General features: G+C 40.2%; 1 protein-coding gene and 1 long non-coding RNA gene across 12 annotated transcripts in view; one reads left to right on the plus strand and one right to left on the minus strand.

Moving 5' to 3' along the window:
• Nucleotides 1–737: 737 nt before the first annotated feature.
• LOC140500962 (uncharacterized) lies at nucleotides 738–16,498 on the minus strand. Its single transcript, XR_011965991.1, has 2 exons — nucleotides 16,029–16,498; nucleotides 738–1,269 (listed from the first exon to the last, which is right to left on the minus strand). It is a non-coding gene; the product is annotated as an uncharacterized lncRNA (long non-coding RNA).
• The window catches only part of ZDHHC4 (zDHHC palmitoyltransferase 4), a 38,617-nt gene continuing 35,238 nt past the window's right edge, over nucleotides 16,481–19,859 (plus strand). Inside the window, exons 1-3 of one of the 11 annotated variants that reach the window (XM_072604004.1) lie at nucleotides 16,811–17,071; nucleotides 18,709–18,785; nucleotides 19,606–19,689. Coding sequence is in view for 2 of the 11 variants with exons in the window: in XM_072603977.1 (XP_072460078.1) it covers nucleotides 19,544–19,689 (146 nt within the window). In the remaining 9 variants the exon portion in view is untranslated. Of the gene's footprint in view, nucleotides 17,072–18,708; nucleotides 18,786–19,471; nucleotides 19,690–19,859 lie in introns of those variants that run through there. The other 10 variants (XM_072603996.1, XM_072604013.1, XM_072604020.1 and 7 more) reach the window with 10 other exon arrangements.

Below are 19,859 nucleotides of genomic sequence, written 5' to 3' on the forward strand. Positions count from 1 at the left end.
GACTACAGGTCTTAAAAAGCAAGTGCCAGCAGGTGAGTGTGTCACACATTGTCCGGAAGTCCAACATGCATTGGCAGGAATATGTGCCTGTAATGACTTGTTTACAATATGATACTATACGGTTACATGACACAATTTTGTGTCACCAAAATTTCAGTGCAGAAAAAACCCCACAAATTTACAATAAATTGTTAAATTTAAGATGCATGATTGTAAAAAATTATATTTTTTGAAATGACACAAATTTTTAAAAAGATGTTAAAGGGTTAAATGTTAAAGGAAGATTTTTAGTGCTAAGTACTTTTTTTAATGGAAGTGGTAGGCCAAGTAATTTTGGGAACTTTTGGGTCAGACACAAATTTTTGGAAGATCTGAGTGGAAGATGGATTGGAGTGGGGGAGATTTGAGGCAGGGACCAAGTAGCAGGTAGGTCAGGCATGACGTGGGAGGCAGAGGGGAAAAGAGGGGAAGAGGAGGCAGGGGAGGGGGAAGAAATATGAGAGATGTTGTGAAGGCATATATATATTTGTATGTATATACATATGACATGTTCCTACACCTAAAAAGCTCTCTGGTAGAAGGAATTGTGGCTTACTTTGTATTCCCAACTTTAGACTCTAATCATATTTAAGATTCTTTCTGGGACTCTTTTCTCCCTATGCTCATCCCCTCTTCCTAGCTATTTAACAACCTCCAACTGGCCCGGTATTTTGTGAGCACACATCCACTCAAAACCATCAGCCTCAACCAATGTATTTACTTTAGCAGTTAGCCAGAGGACACAAATAGTATAAAACAAGGCATTTAATAAAAATAGCATAGGAAAGAAAATAGCAATAAAGCATTTCTTCCATGAACCTAAATCACAGTCTTCCACAAATATAGGTAACATCTATGGGAAGAATGAATACATATAGAAAACAAATGTGGCTTAGAGCACATTCAAGAAGGGTCTCACATATAGGAAACATCTGTGGCCAAGGTTGATGCATACAGGGGTACGTGACTGATGCCTCCTGGTAGTGTCATCATGTAGCTCCTCCCAGGCCTGTTCCCTGCTGGTCCTGTGTTACATATAGTTCCCACCAGATGCACACTTTTACTGGATACATATTATCTCTACCAGTTTTTATTCTCTGTTGGTCTTCTCTTGCGTTGCTGCTGCTCAGCTTTGCTCCACTACTCCAGTATCACTGCTGCTTGCTCCCAGACATAGCTCTGCCATGCACAAAGCTGTGGAGCTTCCCTTTGCTTCCAGATTCAGTGTCCCTGAGGGGGGAGGGAGGAGAGGTTACTATCTCTTACTAAGTGGAGAGGGTTCTGCCATGCTCTTATTTTTAAAGGTCAGATGCTTAGCTGTTTTGGAAAATGGGCCTTAAAACATCCAGCCACTGTATTGGTCAAAACAAAACCTTTCTAAGTGAAAAAAAGTCTCCCTTTTAAAAAAAAAAAAAAAACCCTCATTAAGACTGGTCCCTTTTCTTTCAGCTCTTTGGCTAGAAGAGGTCCATTCTCCAAAAGGAGAGTACTTGCCCCAAGTGCTGTGCTCTCTGGGTCACAGAGAGCAACTTCAACCATTCCATCTTCTGGTTACTGGGTTTCGGATCTCTGAACTCACCCTGGCTTAGAGCTAGCAAATCCCTATGTACCCCCATTTAATTTCTGGCATCTAAACCATACTTAGTCATAGTCATTACCCATATAGAACAGGAATTCTTAACATGAGGCCCATAGTGAGGTCCATAGATAGATTTCAGAGGGTCTATGAACTGGATGAGAGGGGGAAAAAAGCCAAACCAGAACAACCTTTATTTTCACTAGGCAGCTAGATGGTTCAATGGATAGAGCACTGGGCCTGGAGTCAGGAAGACCTGAGTGCAAATTTGGTCTCAGATTCACCAGCTATGTGACCCTGGACAAATCACTTATCCTCTGCTTATTCCACTGGAAAAGGAAATAGCAAACTACTCAGAGTATCTTTGCCAAGAAAACCCCATATTGGGTCATGACTAAACAACAAATTTTCACCAGCCTGTAACTGAATTTTACCCTTTCCTTCTTATGAACATAGGCAACAAAGTACAACAGTAAAAGGGGTCCATGACACAAAAAAGGTTAAGAATTCCTACAAAGAGGTGGCTTTCCCAGCAGACTGCCAAGGGATCTACGGTTGGGGACCTCCCTCAAAGCCACCTCTCCTTTTCAGTTCTAAAATACTGTCTAGTCTATACATATGAATAGAGGGGGAAATGCACTGCAACAAAACTAAGCTCAGGAGGCAAAGTAATCATTATCTATACCAGCTGAACCTCTTTATGTTACTAAGTAAGCTTTTCCAGGCTTCCATTTGGGCCTCCAGTCTATTTCTGGGGTCTAATTAATTCAAGATTCCTGCCCTGCTAAGCTTGTGTTCCTTGAATATAGAAAGCACTCAATAAATGTTTGGGATTGATTTTTATCAACTCATGTGGTTTAGGTGCCTTAGTCAAAGTGAGGCCTGCTAAAGACCTTAGCTTTAAAAGCCCAAGGTCTACCACTGTATCTGGGGGTCATCTCCAGTCTTCTTGATGTGTATCTGGACCTAAATGGCTCTGGAGGAGAAGTGAGGCTGATGACATTGCATAGCCCTCCCTCAACTTAAATCCAATTCACTCGCAAGTCATGGCATCACCTCCATGCAATAACAATAAGAAGGGAGCCTAATATTTTTGCCTCAAGTTTGTTTTGAGTTTGGATGATAACGTAGAAAGCCAAACTTATCTGATATGGACTGTTTTCTGGGTTCACATATGGCTCCAGGCACACAAGACTAATTAGTCTGGACTAGGATAAAGAAATTTGACACCACTGTAAACCACCATCTACTAGTAAACATGGAGGTGACAGGCATAGATATTTGGCCAAATATGGAAACATCCTTTCCTTTGACTTAGAAAAAGAGAAGTTTCAGTGAAGGCAATAGCAATGAAGAGAAAAGCTGAACTCTTCTGCCTTCAAACTTCTTCTGATACTAGTATCTCCCTTCTTTGCCTACTGAATTCCTGCCCACCAAAATGCCATGTCCATGAGGAAGCCTTTCCTGATCCCTTTCTTCTTTCAACATCCCTTGCATTTCTTATATACTTGTCATGTATTATTATGGATCAGTTATTTGTGTGTCACACCCCCTTACTCATCTGTAAGCTCTATGAGGACAGGGACTACTTCTTATGGAATGTAAAGAACGTAGAAAAAAGTGTAAGAAGCCTGAAATGGTAGGAAGGTGTGAGGTTATAAAGAATTTTAAGTGTCAAACAGAAGCAGAAGAGGTTAAGAAGTTGGTTACACCAAAGAACTATACAAGGAAGATCTTAACATCAACCAATAACCACAATGAATGGAGTACTGATCTAGAGTCAGACATCCTGGAGAATAAAATTAAGTGGGCCTTAGGAAGCCTTGGTATCAGTAAGGCTAGTGGTAATGATAAAATTCCAGGTGTGCTATTTAAAATCCTAAAAGATGTGCTGTTAAAGTACTGTATTCAACATGCCAGCAAGTTTGGAAAACTCAGCAGTGATCACTGGATTGGAAAAGATCAGTTTATGTCCCAATCCTAAAGAAGGGCAATGGCAAAGAATGTTCAAATCACTGAATAATTGCACTCATTTCACACACCAGCAAAGTTACACTCAAGATCCTGCAAGGTAAGCTTCAGCAATATATGACCTGAGAATTATCATAAGATCAGGCTGATTTTCAAAGAGGTAGAGGAACTAGAGACCAAATTGCCAGCATTTGCTGGACTATGGAGAAAGCAAGGGAGTTCCCAAGAAACATTTACTTCTACTTCATTGACTACATTAAGGCCTTTGACTATGTGGATCACAACAAAATGTGGCAAGTTTTCAAAGAGATTGGAGTACCAGATCATGTTATTGTCTTCCATGTGGATCAAGAAGCAAGTTAGAACTGAACATGGAACAAATCATTTAAGATTGGAAAAGAACTACAACAAGTCTGCATATTATCACCTTATTTATTTAACCTATATGCAGAGTACTTCAAAAGAAATGCCAGGCTAGATAAATCAAAAGCAAGAAATAATGCTGCTGAGAGAAATATCAATGATCTCAGATAAGCAGATGATACTACTCTGATGGCAGAAAGTGAAGAATTAGGAAGCTTCTTAATAAGAGAAAAGAAGGAAGTATAAAAACTGGCTTGAAGCTTAACATGAAAAAAAAAAACTAAGATTTTGGCAACTGTTCCCATCACTTCCTGGCAAATAGAGGGAGAAGAAATGGAAACTGTCAGATTTTATATTCTTGGGCTCAAGGATCACTGCAGACAGTGACTGCAGCCATGAAATTAAAAGACATTTGTTTCTCAGAAAGAAACCTATGGCAAATCTGGACACATACTAAAAAGCACAGATATCACTTTGCCAACAAAGGCAGGTATAGTCAAAGCTATGGTTTTTCCAGTAACAATGTATAGCTGTGAGTTGGATTGTAAGGAAAACTGAGAGACACAGAATCAACATTTTTCATTTGTGGGTCTGGAGAAGACTTCTGAGAGTCCCTTGGACAGCAAGGAGATCACATCAGTCAATACTTAAAGAAATTAATTCAAGTTATTCACTAAAAAGTCAAATACTGAAATTGAAGCTTAAATACTTTGGCCACATAATAAGAAGACAGGACTCATTGGAAAAGACTCTGATGCTGGGAAAAATCAAAGGCAAAAGGAAATGGCAGAGGATGAGACAGATAGATAGTGTCATGGAAACAAAGACTATAAGGACAGACCTTGAGAGATTAGTGAAGGATAGAAGGGCTGGTGTACTGTGGTTTATGAGTCACAAAGAGCTGAACATGATAGAATAACTGAACAACAATACAAGTGACAAAAAAAGGGTTTATATTTGATCTTGGAGCTATTAGGGAAGCCTATTAGGTGATATGGTCAAATCTTTGGTTTAGAAAAATCATTTTGGCAGCAGAGTGGAGGATGGACTATATTGTGGAGAGATTCAAAGGAGGAAGAATAATTAGAAGAAAATTGCAGTAGTCCAAGCTATAGGTGACAAGGGCCTGAACTAGGATTGTGACTGTGAATGGAGAGAAAAGGACATATATGAGAAATGCTGTGTAAACTGCTGGGTGGCATAATTCAGGAAGGCCCAGATTCAAATCCTGCCTCAGATACTTAGCTATGTAATCCTGGGCAAATCACTTAATCTCTATTTGCCTCAGTTTCCACAGCAGTAAAAGGGGATAGTAACAGCACCTATCTTGCAGAGTTGTTCATGAAAATTAAATGAGATAATATGAGATAATACCTAAAGCAGAAGCCTTGGAAAGTGGAATGGAGTTTGCTATATAGTTCAAAAAAGTCTGAAGTATCATCTCTGAAAAAGGCAATTTCAAAAAGAGCCTTAACAATCAATAGTCCCCAGTCTTTTGTCCTGAGAAGTCTAAATCTGAAAGGTAACTTGAAGCAGGGGAAAGAAGTGTAGCCTAGCTTCACTGAGTGGCAGTGAAGACTGAGGAAAGCACCAGCGTCAGAGGTAATGAGGCAGGGCAGTTTGGGGATAAAATAACTGTGGAGGTCAAAAGGGCAGAGAAGTGCTTTGAGGACCATAGCTAGAGAAGCAGTTGGCTAGAATTGACTGTAGTGGAGGTAAAGAGTAGGTAGCTTGCTGTAAGGTAGAAGGTGGGGTTAGCTAGGATTGATTCCAATGGGGCAGAGACTTGTCCAGTGACAACAAAGGAGGCAAAGAACGCTGAGACAAGTTTTCTAGCAGTAACACAAGGCAACACTACCTTGAGATTTTAGAGTGTGACTTTCTCCACCTTCTTCTTCCCCATCGCCACTCATATCCTGACCCACTCTTTTTCCCCCACTGACACATGAATTGGTGAGGGGATGTGTTTTACGTTGCTTTATGAAGGTTACAAATTATTTTATTTCATAAGTTATGTATAGTTTACTATTTGATTTCTGGTGATTTACCTGGTCTTTAAGAAAAGTCTTCATTGAAGGGAGTCTTGAAATAAGAATACATTTTCAATTTTCTGCACTGAACAGACTAATATAGACTGGAAACAACCAAGATGCACTAGTTCAACTCCATTATACAAATAATCATATTATCGACATAAGTTGCAATGTATAGAATGAATGAAAAAAGCATTTTTAAGTATTGAGTAGGTATAAATAGTGGAGATAGAAATAAAAAAGCAAGACAGTCTCTGCTCTCAATGAGCTTCCATTCTAATTGCAAATCAGATATAAAGGTCTAGTATTCCATGGGGTACAGTAAAAAGACAGATGCCATTTCTTTAGTGTCATTTCCATTGATAAAATAATATATTTTTCTGACATTACATCCAACATTGGTTTCTGGAGTACAGGTTTTTGTTCAAATAAATGGTTCTTTGGTGAGTACCGCAGAATTAAATTATCCTAGAGGTAGAAGAGACCGCATGATGCTCACATGGTCATACACCTCCTTTGCCACTTTTGGTCTTACCTTCTATAGTCTATGAAAAAGCTATAACCTGATATTTATATTTGAGTTTTCATGCTTTTCCTAAGTTATCTAACATAGATATAGTTTATATAGATGAGTTGATTGCCCTTCATGAGGAGGCTTGAAATCGCTTCTGCTTTTCTGGTGTTGCAATTCCAATATGCTAACTTGTTTACTGGTCCCTCTTCCCATATACCATCCCACTGAATATCATCTTGGATGACAGCAAGATCTCTAGTTTAATTTCAGCAGTGGGTAAATCCCATTGTTCAACTTCACTACTACAGATTTAATGATTAAAAGACTTGCTATTCTCCCATTTTAATTAGCCTTTCCTGATGCATTTTTGTCCCCAGGTTGTACAGCCTTCTCCTTTAAGCTTCCTGTTAATCATTTTCTTCTATTTTCCATTATCCATCAGTGGAGATCACTGACAAGACATTGACACGGCAGTATTCAGTAAAATAGTACAATATGAAACCACAAAGCATCATGAGAAAGAGAAGAGAAAAGTAGAAAGGAACAAATCACAGTCCTGAGGAAAATCAGCTGAGCATCAATCTAGAATGCGCTGTCCATCTGATAGTGAGAGGTCACAGCCCCACCTACTGGAGTGAAAAGTTTCTGTACTATCCCTGTACATTTGCTGTTTCTTCTCCAGTAAAAAGGGCATTTGCTACATTTCATTTTGTTTTGTTCTTATTTCTTCATGCAAATTCTTTTCATGATGCTTTGTTTTGCCTCCTGGGAGTGGTAACAACAAGGGATCATATCCCATTTCCAAAGGGAGGCAACTCCAGTTCTTTTCCTTGGGGCCAAGAGAGTATGGTATAAATGGTGGTTGATCCTGTCAACTGATCTTACAGCAGCTAAGAAACTGACACCTCAGGTATGGTTTCAGTGTGTCTACAGAAGTATTTGTTTAGGAAGACTACTATGAGGAAAGCTTATGTACTGTTAGAGGTTTCATATGTGATACAATCCTTCCTCATAATACTTTAACTAGATTTTATTTTTGGATCAAAAATTTTTCTTCTCAAAACTGTTTAAAAATTGAGGTGTCTGAATGGATGTTTGGGGGCTATTAAAGAGAACAAAAAGAATCTGCATGTACTATTCCTTCTAGGCTTCAATATGTTAGTATTTGGGTTCTAGTCATATCTACTAAAAACTCATGCATTTAAAAACATTATTCAAAGAACGGGTCCATAGATTTCCATGACAAAAGGGCACATGACACCAAAAGGGTTAAAATCCTGTGTTAAAAGATTTCCTGTTACAAATTATCTCAACTCATTTTAGAACAGAAGGCTGCCAAGAAATTAATTTTTTGAGTTTGATTCTTCATCTACGTATTATAAGTCTTCCTTTCTTTATTGTATCTTATATTCTTCATTAAGTACAAACTCTAGATTTGCAGCCATAAAGTTTTGCTTGTTCCATTTTTTTCTTCATCTTTAAAATGTTTTGTTAAAAACTTAATGACAAATAATATCACCAAGTAAACTTGCTTTGCAACTAACAAGTCAATTTAAATGTGTAAGGTATCATAGCAGTATAATGGGGGATCTGGCACCTGTACAGACCCCATCTGTTGTTTGGCTAATGCAGCCTTTTACTTCTGGGAGAATTGTGATGTAATGAAGTACCTTGGTTAAATATGGAGCCTGCATAGATATTGCAGTCAACTAGCCACATGGTAGAAGGGAAGATTCTTTCATTGGCTTTAGAGGCATTAAAAAGGCCTTTCAGAATCATACAATTCCACTTCTGCCTATCATTCTTGGGAGACTCTTTCCCCACTGTGTCTGGTAAGTGACCATATATCCCCAAAGAAACCAGCCTGAGTCTTTAGCCTATTTGTTTATCATTGTGTACTTTAGGTAAAGAGAGTGGAATCTCTGACCTCAAGAGTTTCAAAAGATCAAGAGAACAAGTCACAGGCTAGGTTTTGCAGCCACTGCAACATCACATCCCCAAGGAGCAAACTTTGGTATTGACCTTTAGATCCTGGCACAGCAATAGCTAAGACAAAGACTCTTCTCAGCAGAGATGCCTATTTTAGACATGAACTTTTTAGAACTGATGTTATATAGGAACTAAGCTGAATTTTGAGCCTGTTTCCCTAGAGTAAGGCAGTACAGGGAAGAATATGTTCCTATATGTAGGGGGTGGAAATAGTACATTTCTACTGTCTTTGAAATATATTTCCCTTTGTAAAAGTTACTTGATGTTAAGTAGCTAAATGGAACTATAGTGGTAGTCATAAGTCCCTCCCTAGGAGGAGGAACATAGCCACTGGGGGTGTGCACCAATGGCACTAAAAAAGAGAAACAATTCAACCCCTCAGAGTCCTCCACAACACAGAGTGGAGAGATATCTAGCTCTGGGAGACAGCGCCAGAACATATGCTTTACAACAGTTTTTACTTTTATTTTTAAATAGATTTTTATTCATTTCACTAAATATTTCTCAATTACATGTAAAAAATCTTTAACATTCATTTTTAAAAATTTTGAGTTCCAAATTATTCCCTTCTGTCCCTCCCCTACCTCTTAAGGAAGCAAGCAATTTGATACAGATTATAAATGTGAAGTCATGCAAAACATCTTTCCGTATAGCCAGGTTACAAAAGAAAACACAGGAGAAAAAAAAAAGAAAAAGAAAGTACAAAAGGAATTTTTAATCTACATTCAGAGTTGAACAGTTCTCCTCTGAAGGTGGATAGCATTTTTCGTCATAGGTCCTTTGAAACTGTCTCAGATTATTGTCTTGATCACAATAGCCAAGTCTTTCACAATTGACCATTCTTATAATACCGCTGTTACTGTATACAACATTCTCCTAGTTCTGCTCATTTCACTTTGCATCAGTTCATATAAGTCCTCCAGGTACAATAGTTTTTTAGTCATTCCTCAAAAGATCCATCAGGATCTTTGTCCATTCATTCTCATTTACTTTTCCTCTTATCTTAATTAGTGGTCATAGTATGTACTACATTTTTCAGGTTGTGCTTTTTTATAACTCACATTATTTCATAAATATCTTTCTAAATTCTTTTGTATTCTTCAAACATGTCCATCTCAATAGCATTATATTACATTATATTGGTGTACCACAATTTATTTAATTATTCCTCTACTATTAGACATTTAGGTTGTTTCCAGTTTTTCATAACACAGAAGGTTGCTATAAAAGGAAACTACTAGATAGTTCTCTTTCACTCTTTCTCTTTTTCTTTAAGTAATACCTTTAGGGATTATTCCCTAGGTGGCACTTTTGGGCCAAAGGGTATGCTTAGTTTTATAACTCACCCAGATCTGCCAGATTGTGCTCCAAAAATATAGTATAAACTTGCAATTCTACAACAATAAATAGGTACACCTGCTTCTTCACAACCCCAACAGAACTGAGGTCCATTTCTTATAATTTTTTTGTTTAGTTTGCTTGATGGGTATGAAGTGCCACTTTAAAGTTGTTCAAATTTGCATCTCTTTGCTTACTTAGAGATGGTCAGGCATTTTTACAAGTAATTATTGACAATTTTAATTTTCTTTTCTGAAAATTATTTATATTCCATTCAATTTCCCTACTCTGCTGATATATGGATTTTTTTTTCTGGTAGAGGCTAACCTGCTTAAGAGCCCACATTCTGCCCACACTGTAAGACTGCCTACCTATCTCCTACATCATACATTAGTATTTTTACATTTGAAACACCAACTGAAGAACAGGCCACTTTCCTTAACTAGCCATAGAGACTAGACCTGTGATTTTACTGGTATACGAAACTCATGTATGAAAGAACTCCCTCTACTAATTTGGGTTGGCTTCTTTGTTGGAGGATACACCCATCTTTAGAAGAAGCACCCTCAACTTTTTTTTTATGGACTTCTTTGCATTTTGATAAAAATGATGAACACCTTTTCAGATTAATATTTTTAAGTATGTAAAATAAAAATCATAGAATTGCAAGAGAAAACAATTATTAAAATATTTTTAAAAAACAAGTTCTTCCAGCCCAGGAATACCTGAGTTCAAATCTGACCTCAGACATTTACTAGTTGTGTGACCCTGGGCAAGTCATTTCAGCCTGATTGCCTCCAAAAAATAAACAAACAAACAAAAAGACAAGTTTCTGTACTACAGGTTAAGCACTCCAACTCTGGAGTTTTTTTTAATATCTACTATTAATAGCAGCAAAAATATATATACAAAAGTATAAAGACAATCAGAACAAGAGAAATACAAACGTGGCTATTTTTTACTCAAATTAATATATGCATTTCTTAAAAGGGGTAAATTTTTAAAAGAAATGTCTGGCCTGATAAAGCCTTCTTATCAAGACAATATCATCCTAATGCTACAATAGTGAATTGCCACTACTTTGTATTCAGTATTTTAGAACACACAGAGAAGTCTGGTTTTCTTCTAATTCTTTTTTTAAAGTTCTAATCTTGATCTTAACAAACACCAAATAAAATAAAGATTTCTATATACTGTGAATCTATGATATTATTTTTAAGTATATAACAAATTTAATGTGTAACTTTCAAAGCTATCCTGCTTGTCTTAGGGAGCTGCCTGGAACTCTGAGACAGACTATGGTCACAGTGACCAAGGTCACAGAACCAGTATTTTTTGGACTCAGGTCTTTCTGGTTTTGAAGCCTTCTCTTCATCTACTATGCCATGTTTCCTTTCAAAAAGTCAAAAGACAAATCTTTAGACAAAAGCAAATCTTAGTTCCCTAGCCACACCCAACGTGGGTACTACTACATTTCTGTTCATTTCTTCTCTACCCATGACAGAAGCCTGGGACACAGCATGAAAAGTGGTCAGTCCTAATCACTGGAACAGATCTCAGAACTCCTGATTTACTGAACGTAATTTCATGGACTGAATCCCCATATTGGCCTGCTACTTTGGATCTATTTCCCGACAACACACAGAGTAACCTTTATAACCCCAACCGGGTATCTTGAAAATGTGAGCCATTTGTCACAAGGAGAACATGGATCAGTATAAATCCATGCGACTAAAATGGGGGAAAAAGCCCAACCCTCCAAAAACATCTACCTTATTGAATCAGTTACATCCCCAATACTAGGAACAATAGATGAAAATTACTGAGAGGCTTACTTAGCTTCAATCTAAAGAAAAACGTCCTCATGACAAAGAGTTGTTTAAAACTGAAATCTGTTGGTTCAAGAGAAAGAGAGATCCTCACTACTGGAGATCTTTAAGAAGAAGTTGTACGGCTGTTCGTCAGTGTCAATCCCCTCCATAAGATCATTTATCAGTGACCTTGTGGAGAGGATTCTTATTATGGATTAGACTATATGGCTTTGAAGGTCTCTTCCAAATCTGTGATTCTGTGTAAACCAAGCACTTGAACATGTGAGATAAGCAAGATGCAGTGGGAAAAGCAATGGATATGGAGTTAGAGGAGTTCAGTGCAAATCTTAGCTTTGCCATTTACTACCTACATGTTAATCCCTCTGGGCCTCAGTTTCTTCAACCGTAAAAAAGAGGTCACCACTAAAATCCCTTCCATTTCTAAAACTATGATTCTATGAATCCATGATTCCATGCGCAAAAGAACTTGGTATGAAAAGGTAAGTTGCTGCTTAGAAGGAACCTTAGGAAGTAGGGAGAATTTAATTAGTAGCAACTTGGATACGTATGGGATCAAATACCTCCTTTTCTTCATGAAGAGACACTTTAATGGCTTAAAGATCAGAGGCAAAGGGTCCACAATGGAGGGAGAAGGGAGAGAGGTTACAAAAAAGAGAAAAGCATTCAGTTCAGAAGAATATTTATAGATCAAATTTTCCAACAAGGAGAGGGGATAAGTTCAGATTAGGTAGAGAGAAGAAAAAAAAGAAACTCTGAGAAGTCATCAAAAAAAACACCAAAAGAATCATGGACCAAGAATAAACTGACTTGATAAGTTGGATAGATGTATCAATCAGGGAAAAATCGGTTAAAAGATGCCCACAGAGCTGAAAAGTACAGAAAAGCAGCATGGTGTCCTTGAAAGAACTAGTTCTAGTTTTGTATGACCTTAGGCAAGTTACTTAGCTTACTTATTTGTGGGTTTCATTTTTCTCCCTTATAAAACGAAGGTGAAATGATTACTAAGATTCACCTTTTTCAACTATGGCATTCTGAACTGGTTTCTACAAGTGCTGTAAAAACTGGCCTAGTCTATCTTATCTCATTGCCTATAATGAAATAAATGGAAACAATGAACATAAACTTGGAGAGATGGTAGAGGATAGAAGGGGTTGGCATGCTGTGGTCCACAGAGTTACAAAGAATTAGATATGACTGAATAACAACATGGTGAAGTTACCATTCTTCCTCACAGGCTGAAGGTTACATTGCTAAAGTGGCAAGCTGCCACTAGTAGGCTACCGGGAGGTGCTACGTTCATGAGCCTCAGATAATATTCACAACACAAAGCCCATGGGGAGTGACTGGGGACAGAGAACTAACAGCCAGCTGTTACTGTAACACTACAACTTGATAAAAGAGAAAGTAAGTAGTTAGCAAAGATGCCATAAAATACAAGTAAATTTTGCATTAAAAAACAATTCACCACAGCTCATTACCCATGTCATGCAACTTAAGGCTTGATTTTTATTCTTGAAGGCCTGGGACATAAGTGATACAGGCCTGTTCTTTCAACTTTTCTTAATTTAAATAGTAAAAATTTTGGGAGGTGAAAACACCAAAGCTCAACAGTAAGGAAACCCTTTGAATAGGTGAATCATTTAACACTGAAGGTGGAGCATAGATGGAAAAAGTAAAGCATTAGCAATGACCTTGGACGGAGTCCTGTGTCACTGGCTACTGAGTGGTCCATGGGCAGGTCATTTAAGCTCTCTGGGTTTGTTCTCTACTACATAAGACAGATAATAATGCTTGTCGTCTTGGCTTCACTAGGATGCTGTGAGGATCAAATGAAATAACATGCATGAAAACTTTGAAAAAATCTATTTAGTTCAAAATACAATCCTGTGTCAGAGGCTCCCTTTTGACATGAAGGGCCTACTTCTGCTTTAGGGACTCCTCACTTCTCTGGTTCATTGGCCCCACCCAGATGAAACTTCCAATCTTTGATAATTCCCTAATGATAGCACCAACTACCTTGGTGACCACTTATGAGCATGCAGGCTCACAAAATATCAAACCAGAATGAATTTTATTTAAAGTACAGGACCCAGAAACATAAGTCTAAGGATTGTCAAATGGTTTCCCCTCTTCCTTTTAGTGGGTCCCCTTCCAGCATCCCCAGAGGCCTGCACAGTCTCTGACTCACTATATCACTCCAGTGAGGGCTATGATAGGAACAGCATTCCCCCCCATTTCCAAACAACAGGGATTAATTTCCCCTGCAAGGTGACAAAGCTGTGCCTTGGAATTAATCGGCCCCTGCCTCATCTGACATGGCTTTTGAGTCCTCTAAGGGCGTAAAAGTCCCACTCGTGAAGCTGAGCCTCGTTTTGACTTGGTCTATGTCTGAAGACCACAAGAGTGGCTATATCCTGCCTTGCTGACCAGATGAGTTTTTGTATTGGAGATCAGAGGGACTGTAATCAGAACTACTAAGTATCATTGCTGGGTAGGGCAGAATAAACCTCCAACTCTTAACTGCTGAGTTGTGAGTACTTCATTTCACCATTAAACCTAATCCAACAGGCAAGTCTGCCTCTAAGTGGGGGGTGGGGGGGGGGAAGGGGGAGAGGTTAGGGTTAGTCCCTTTACATTTCTCACCACTATGAGGCAGGGTGTTGAACTTAAGTCAGAAAGACACAAGTTCAAATTCAGCTTGGATACATAATAGCCATGTGATTCTGGGCATGATTTAATCTCGCTCAGCCTCAAATTCCTCCTCTGTAAATTTGACATTATAATAGCATCTACTTTATAGAGTTGTGAGTTACGTGTAAAGTACTTTGCAAACCTTTAGGTTCTAGCCAAGTCAGCCTACCTTCTGTTCCTCCAAACATCTCTCTTCTCTGTGCCTTTGCAGAGAGGCTGTTACCCATATTTTCCTTCCTCATTTCTGATTTTTAGAATCTGTAGAATCCTTCCAAGTATCACTTCTTAAAGGTCTTTCCTGATTCCTGATTGTAAGTGTACTTTCCCCCCCAACCACTGTAATGGTAAGCGAATTTGAAGATCTTCCCTACCCCTTAATAAGTCCATGTAACCTGCTTTGAGCTCTGGTCCAGCCCACAGCTTGAGTCACATGGAGCTGATGGTGGGAGGAACTTGCTGAATGAGTGGAGCAGGAAGGGTGCAGCAGAAACAGAGAATGAGGTGGAGCTGAGAGAGCAGAGCAGCTAGCCTGAGTGAGAGAGGGAGTGATTTTGTCTAAGGGACCTTGTTTGTGGGGAGACTTAACAGAGGGAAGGTTTGGGGATGGCCGTACTCCCTGCACTGATAATATGTATAGATTTCTTTGTTACTATGATGGATTTGGCTTTCTTGTGTTTGAATAAATATCTTGGTTTCCTCTTTGAGGAAGAGAGTTTATGTTTTGCGAATTTACCCTGGAAAAAATGTGGATCCATAGTGGCTGCTGTGGGTACTGCATTTGCATTACACCCCCAAACTATTTTGAATTTAATTTACAAATGTTTTCTATTTCATGAGAGGGAGCATCTAACACCAGATAGACAACCGGCTTGGGACATAGCCATTCTGCTTCTGATGCCTACTGCTTGTAGGACGCCGAGCAAGTCAGCGGACCTCTCCGTGTTCTAGGCAACTCTCCAAGACTGTAAATTACAGAGAAAGCACTGGCTTACATTGGCGGAAGGAGTTCTCTATATCAGTGAAATCACAGATGTAGTCTCTGTCCTGATATTTTGTATTTACTTGGCGTCTGGCTCAGAGGTGGAGAACTTGCCACCTCAAGGCCACCTGTGGGTGTGGTCTTTTGACTGAGTCCAAGAGCTACTCTTGAGGACCTAGATGGGCACATGTGGCCTGGAGGCCAAACCCTGGTCTGGGTTGTTTGTTGGGAGAATATAAGCTCTTTAAGGGCAGGAACAGTTTAGTTTTTTTTCTTTGCAATACTAGTATTTGGACAGAGTTGGTATTTAACAAATGCTTAAATGACACGACCTAAAGATCAAGGCTGATCTGTGATACCATGTCATCCCTGGTGTTACAGTTACAGTCAAGATAGAATCAAACCCTCAGACCTGGGGCCTAGAAACAGCACTTAATTTAGGGACATCTAAGCGGTACAATGAAGAGTGCTGGGTCTCCTTGCTGAGTTCAAATCTGGCCTCAGACGCTTAGTAGCTGTGCGACCCTGGGCAAGTCCCTCAATCTTATTTGCCTCAGTTTCCTCATCGATAAAATAAGACGGAGAAGGAAATGGCAAACCACTCCAGAAAGAGGGGGTGCGACTGAACATGCCCAGGGCTCCAATTCCAGCTCTCCCCCTAATTCTGGGACACTGCACGTCCCTCGGGCCTCCATGTCCTCACCTGTAAAACGGGAGGGTTGAACCAAACGACCTCAGCGAGTCAGAACTACCGGACCGTCCCAGGCTGGGACAGGCGATACCAGAACCTTGCACGCTTCGGTTAACTGGATTCTCCTTTCAGTTTGAACCCGAAGTGCTGTTACTAAGGTGATCATACACGTTCGCATGTACGCACATCTTTAAGACTTTACAAAGTGTTACAGGTGGTGTATACATTCGGATCTTCGTTTTTTTAGATGAGGAAACCGAGGATCAATAAAGTAATTCATCCTCCAGGTTTCTGAAAGAAAGAGACGTGAGATGCAGAGGAGGAGATCAGGTCGATCCCCAAGCACTGCCCTCGGCGATCTCCAGACAAGCCTCATGATGCTCAACAATGAATGCTTTCGACCATCGATTGGCTTCCCCTGAAACGGTGGCAGTGTTTTCAGTTGGAGGACCTCGGGCCGACCCGGAAGTACCTGCGGAGGCCTAGTTAAGGGGAGCCGTTCCTCGGGTCCGCGCGCTCCACGTGATACCCGTCCCTACCTGACTCCCTCCTCTGCTGGCCTGCGCCTCGTGTCTGTCTCTACTGGCCCGGGCATGCTTCTTATTATCCCTCCTTCCCCTCTACATTCCGGTAGCTCTCCATTAAGAAGACGCTAACCTCCTCACGCATGTGCAGTGAGCGAACCGAGGTCACGCCCTTCGTTTGATCTTCTGTAGGATTCCTAGCTCGCGCGGGAGTCCCGGACTAGCCGCGTATTGGTCGGCGAGCCGTTGGCGCATGCTCCGTGACAGAACGCTGGCCTTCTTCCTCTCCCACCCCGCCCCCATAACCGCCCGCGCGCTGGATGTCTGCTGACCTCGCTAGAGTGATGACGGCTGGGCTCGGGTCCCTCAAAGTCACCCGACACGTCTGCCCCTCCGGCGGCCCCGCCACCGTCCCCATCTACCCCACCCAAGTCCTACCCCCAGACCCTGACGGAGCCGTAGCTGAACCTCCTTGTTTTCTGACGTAATTCAGTTCCGCTAGTTTTCTCTCGAGCGCCTCGGCCGAGCCAGGTACTGTGTGCGCTAGCCTGGGCCCGGGGGTGCCGAGAGGGAGTCGGAGGCAGACAGCCGGCCCAGGCCTTGGCGTCCAGTGCAGACGGGCCTCCTTCCGAGGCGAGGACCTAGCCAGGGGCCCCGAGAGTGGAGGGAAGGAGAGGGGGCCAGACCGGGGTCGGGGCTGCAGCCGCCTGGAAGAGGTCGCACGGCCGCTGATGCTCGAGGGAGGGACTTGAACCTTGGGGGTCGGGGGGTGAGGGAAAGCTGCCCCTGCCGGGCGTCTAGGGCTGCAGCTTCAGGAGGAAGCCCAGGACAGCTCTGAAAGCTGCAGGGGGAAGGGTATTAAAAGGAAAAGCAAGTGCCTTCTTCGGACAGAGAGGGGATGGACCAATTGGCAGAATGAGCCACCGTGGAGACTGGTTTCACTATGCTGTATTGGTTATAAGGGTTTTTTCTTTTTTTTGTTCCCGGGGGGGGGCGGGGTTGGGGAGAGGAGTTGGGTGGCAGAGAAAATAAATGCTTGATAGTTGAAAAGAAATTTTTTTAATTAAAAAAGCAAGCTGTGTGCATAATAGAGATCTGCAGTTTTATACGCAGTCCATATTCTGTTTATATTATGTATACAGAAATGCCCTTTTTATTTGGTTTTTCAGTTCAGAATAGAAATTCTTTTGACAAAACTTGTAACAGCAGAAAAAAAGCAGAAGCAGTGGAATGAGAACAGGATAGGAGAATAGGCTTGTTTGGCTGAAACATAATTAAAGGAAAAAGAGTATGATGAGATAAGGCCAGAAAGTTAAGTTGGAATTAAGCTGTTGGGTGTCTTTGCAAGCAGTGGAAAGCCTCTGAAGCTTTTGACTAGAGGGTGACTATACCAGGACAGTATGTGGACAGTGTGGGTTTGTCAGAAAAGCGTTTTACAGATACCAGTGTCAATGATACATAGGAGGGGGCATAGAGTGGACACAGAAATTAGAGTTAGGAGACTATATCAATAATCCAGGTAAAAATAGATAAGGGTTAGTGCCAGAATTGTAGAAAGAAGCCGCTCCAGGCTAAGTAGTACCAACTCTTCCCTCAGAGGACATTTAGCTGCCCCATCCTGCTCTTAGGAGGACCTATACTGACAGAGCCTTCCAAATTACCCTAAAGGTAGTTTGATTTTATACCTGTAGAGGGCCTAGAAATGACACCTAAGACACCCCTTATGGAAAACATTACTATTCTTGCTTTCTTGATGGTTCCCAAGACTTGGTCACTTAACTTTTTCTATGAACTTTCAAACTGAACTCTTGAAAAGCAGCCTCTGTAGGTTTGGAGCACTTGAGGCTAAAGAAATACTCTAGAAAGTAAGTCAGAAATGACATGAGAATACCAGTGGTCCCATTTTTTGTAGTCTGCTAATTGAATACGAACATTTGCTGAATGTTATTAGAGACCCTTTGAAGTGGCTCATTTCAACAAAATCCTCAGGTTTTCCTTGAATGAGCTATTTTCCCAGATAAAACTCAGTTACTCATCTCCGTAAGGGTGAACTATCAATGTGAGTTTTGCTTTGCAAAAGGCCTTGGGAAACAAATGCAGCTCTAAATACTACCTTATGTACCTGGGGGGGGGCTGGTAATGGTGGTTTGGTTTTGGTTTTTTTGCAGATACAGATGAAAAAGGGCTTGCTCAAGTTGTTGATTGGGCCTTGCTGGGAGGCACTTGAACTTCCATGATTTCCATGGTAACTTCTAGGTTATTGAGGAACTGGGAGAATTGTATTGTGTTCTACTATAGTATGGAAGGTGGGAGTGTGGGGATGGAAGGTTTAGGGGGAAATATAATGAATTTTTTTTTTGGACTTGTTGAGTATGTGTCCAAGACATCCAATTCAAGATGTCTGAAAGGCAGGTGTAAGATTCAAGACTGGAGATCAGCAGAGGTTGGGACAGGATGGAAGATTTGAGAATCATGTCCTTGGGAACTAATAAGATCACCAACTGAAGTATAGAGAGAAAAGAGAGCTCAGGACAGAAATTCTTGCAGACAGTATCTTCCTATATACTTACATATTTCAGCATCTCAAACCAGATTTGATATTTTCATGCTTATTGATGTAAAACAGCAAATTTCTACAGCTAAATATGGTTATGATAAAGTACCCGTGACAATAAAAGCTCTTTTTAGACAAATTATTTTATAAATATTGCTGTACAGAAATCATAAATGTTAAAACATAGCCTATGCTATCTTCTGCCTTTTATTCTTATAATAGAATGAAGACTTTCTCTTAAAGAATAATTTATAACAGAACAAATCAGTAAATCCCTTAAAATGCTACATATTAGATAATAGAGGAAACCTCCACCATATAGTGGCTTTATATGTAACCGGATTAAAACTTTGTAAATAGTGTCTAGGGCCCCAGACTACCTTACAAAAACCTATTAGAAAATAAAGAAAAAGTAGGGAAATAACAGATTTTAATAAAGTTGTTTTTAGATGTTATCTTGCATCCTTGTACTTGTATTATTTATATTTTTATATCTTTTTCATTTCCACAGCTCTTTTAAGAAGTCTCTCCTGGATGAGAAACCAATGTTTTATACCTCTTTCTATTTCAGATGCCTAACAGTACTGCATACATAGTAGGCAATTGTCTGAAGTAGATTTAACTGAACTATGAGTAGTAAAAGATAGAAAAGTTGGGGAAAGGGGTTTTAGTCACAAGGCTCATATAGCATGGTCTGTAGGCATCTCACAGGTTGGGTTGTCTTCTTTTGAAAGCTCTCTAGTGTCCTTCCCAAAATGTGGCACC

Source organism: Notamacropus eugenii, chromosome 1, assembly GCF_028372415.1.
Source record: "Notamacropus eugenii isolate mMacEug1 chromosome 1, mMacEug1.pri_v2, whole genome shotgun sequence".
NCBI lineage: Eukaryota > Metazoa > Chordata > Mammalia > Diprotodontia > Macropodidae > Notamacropus > Notamacropus eugenii.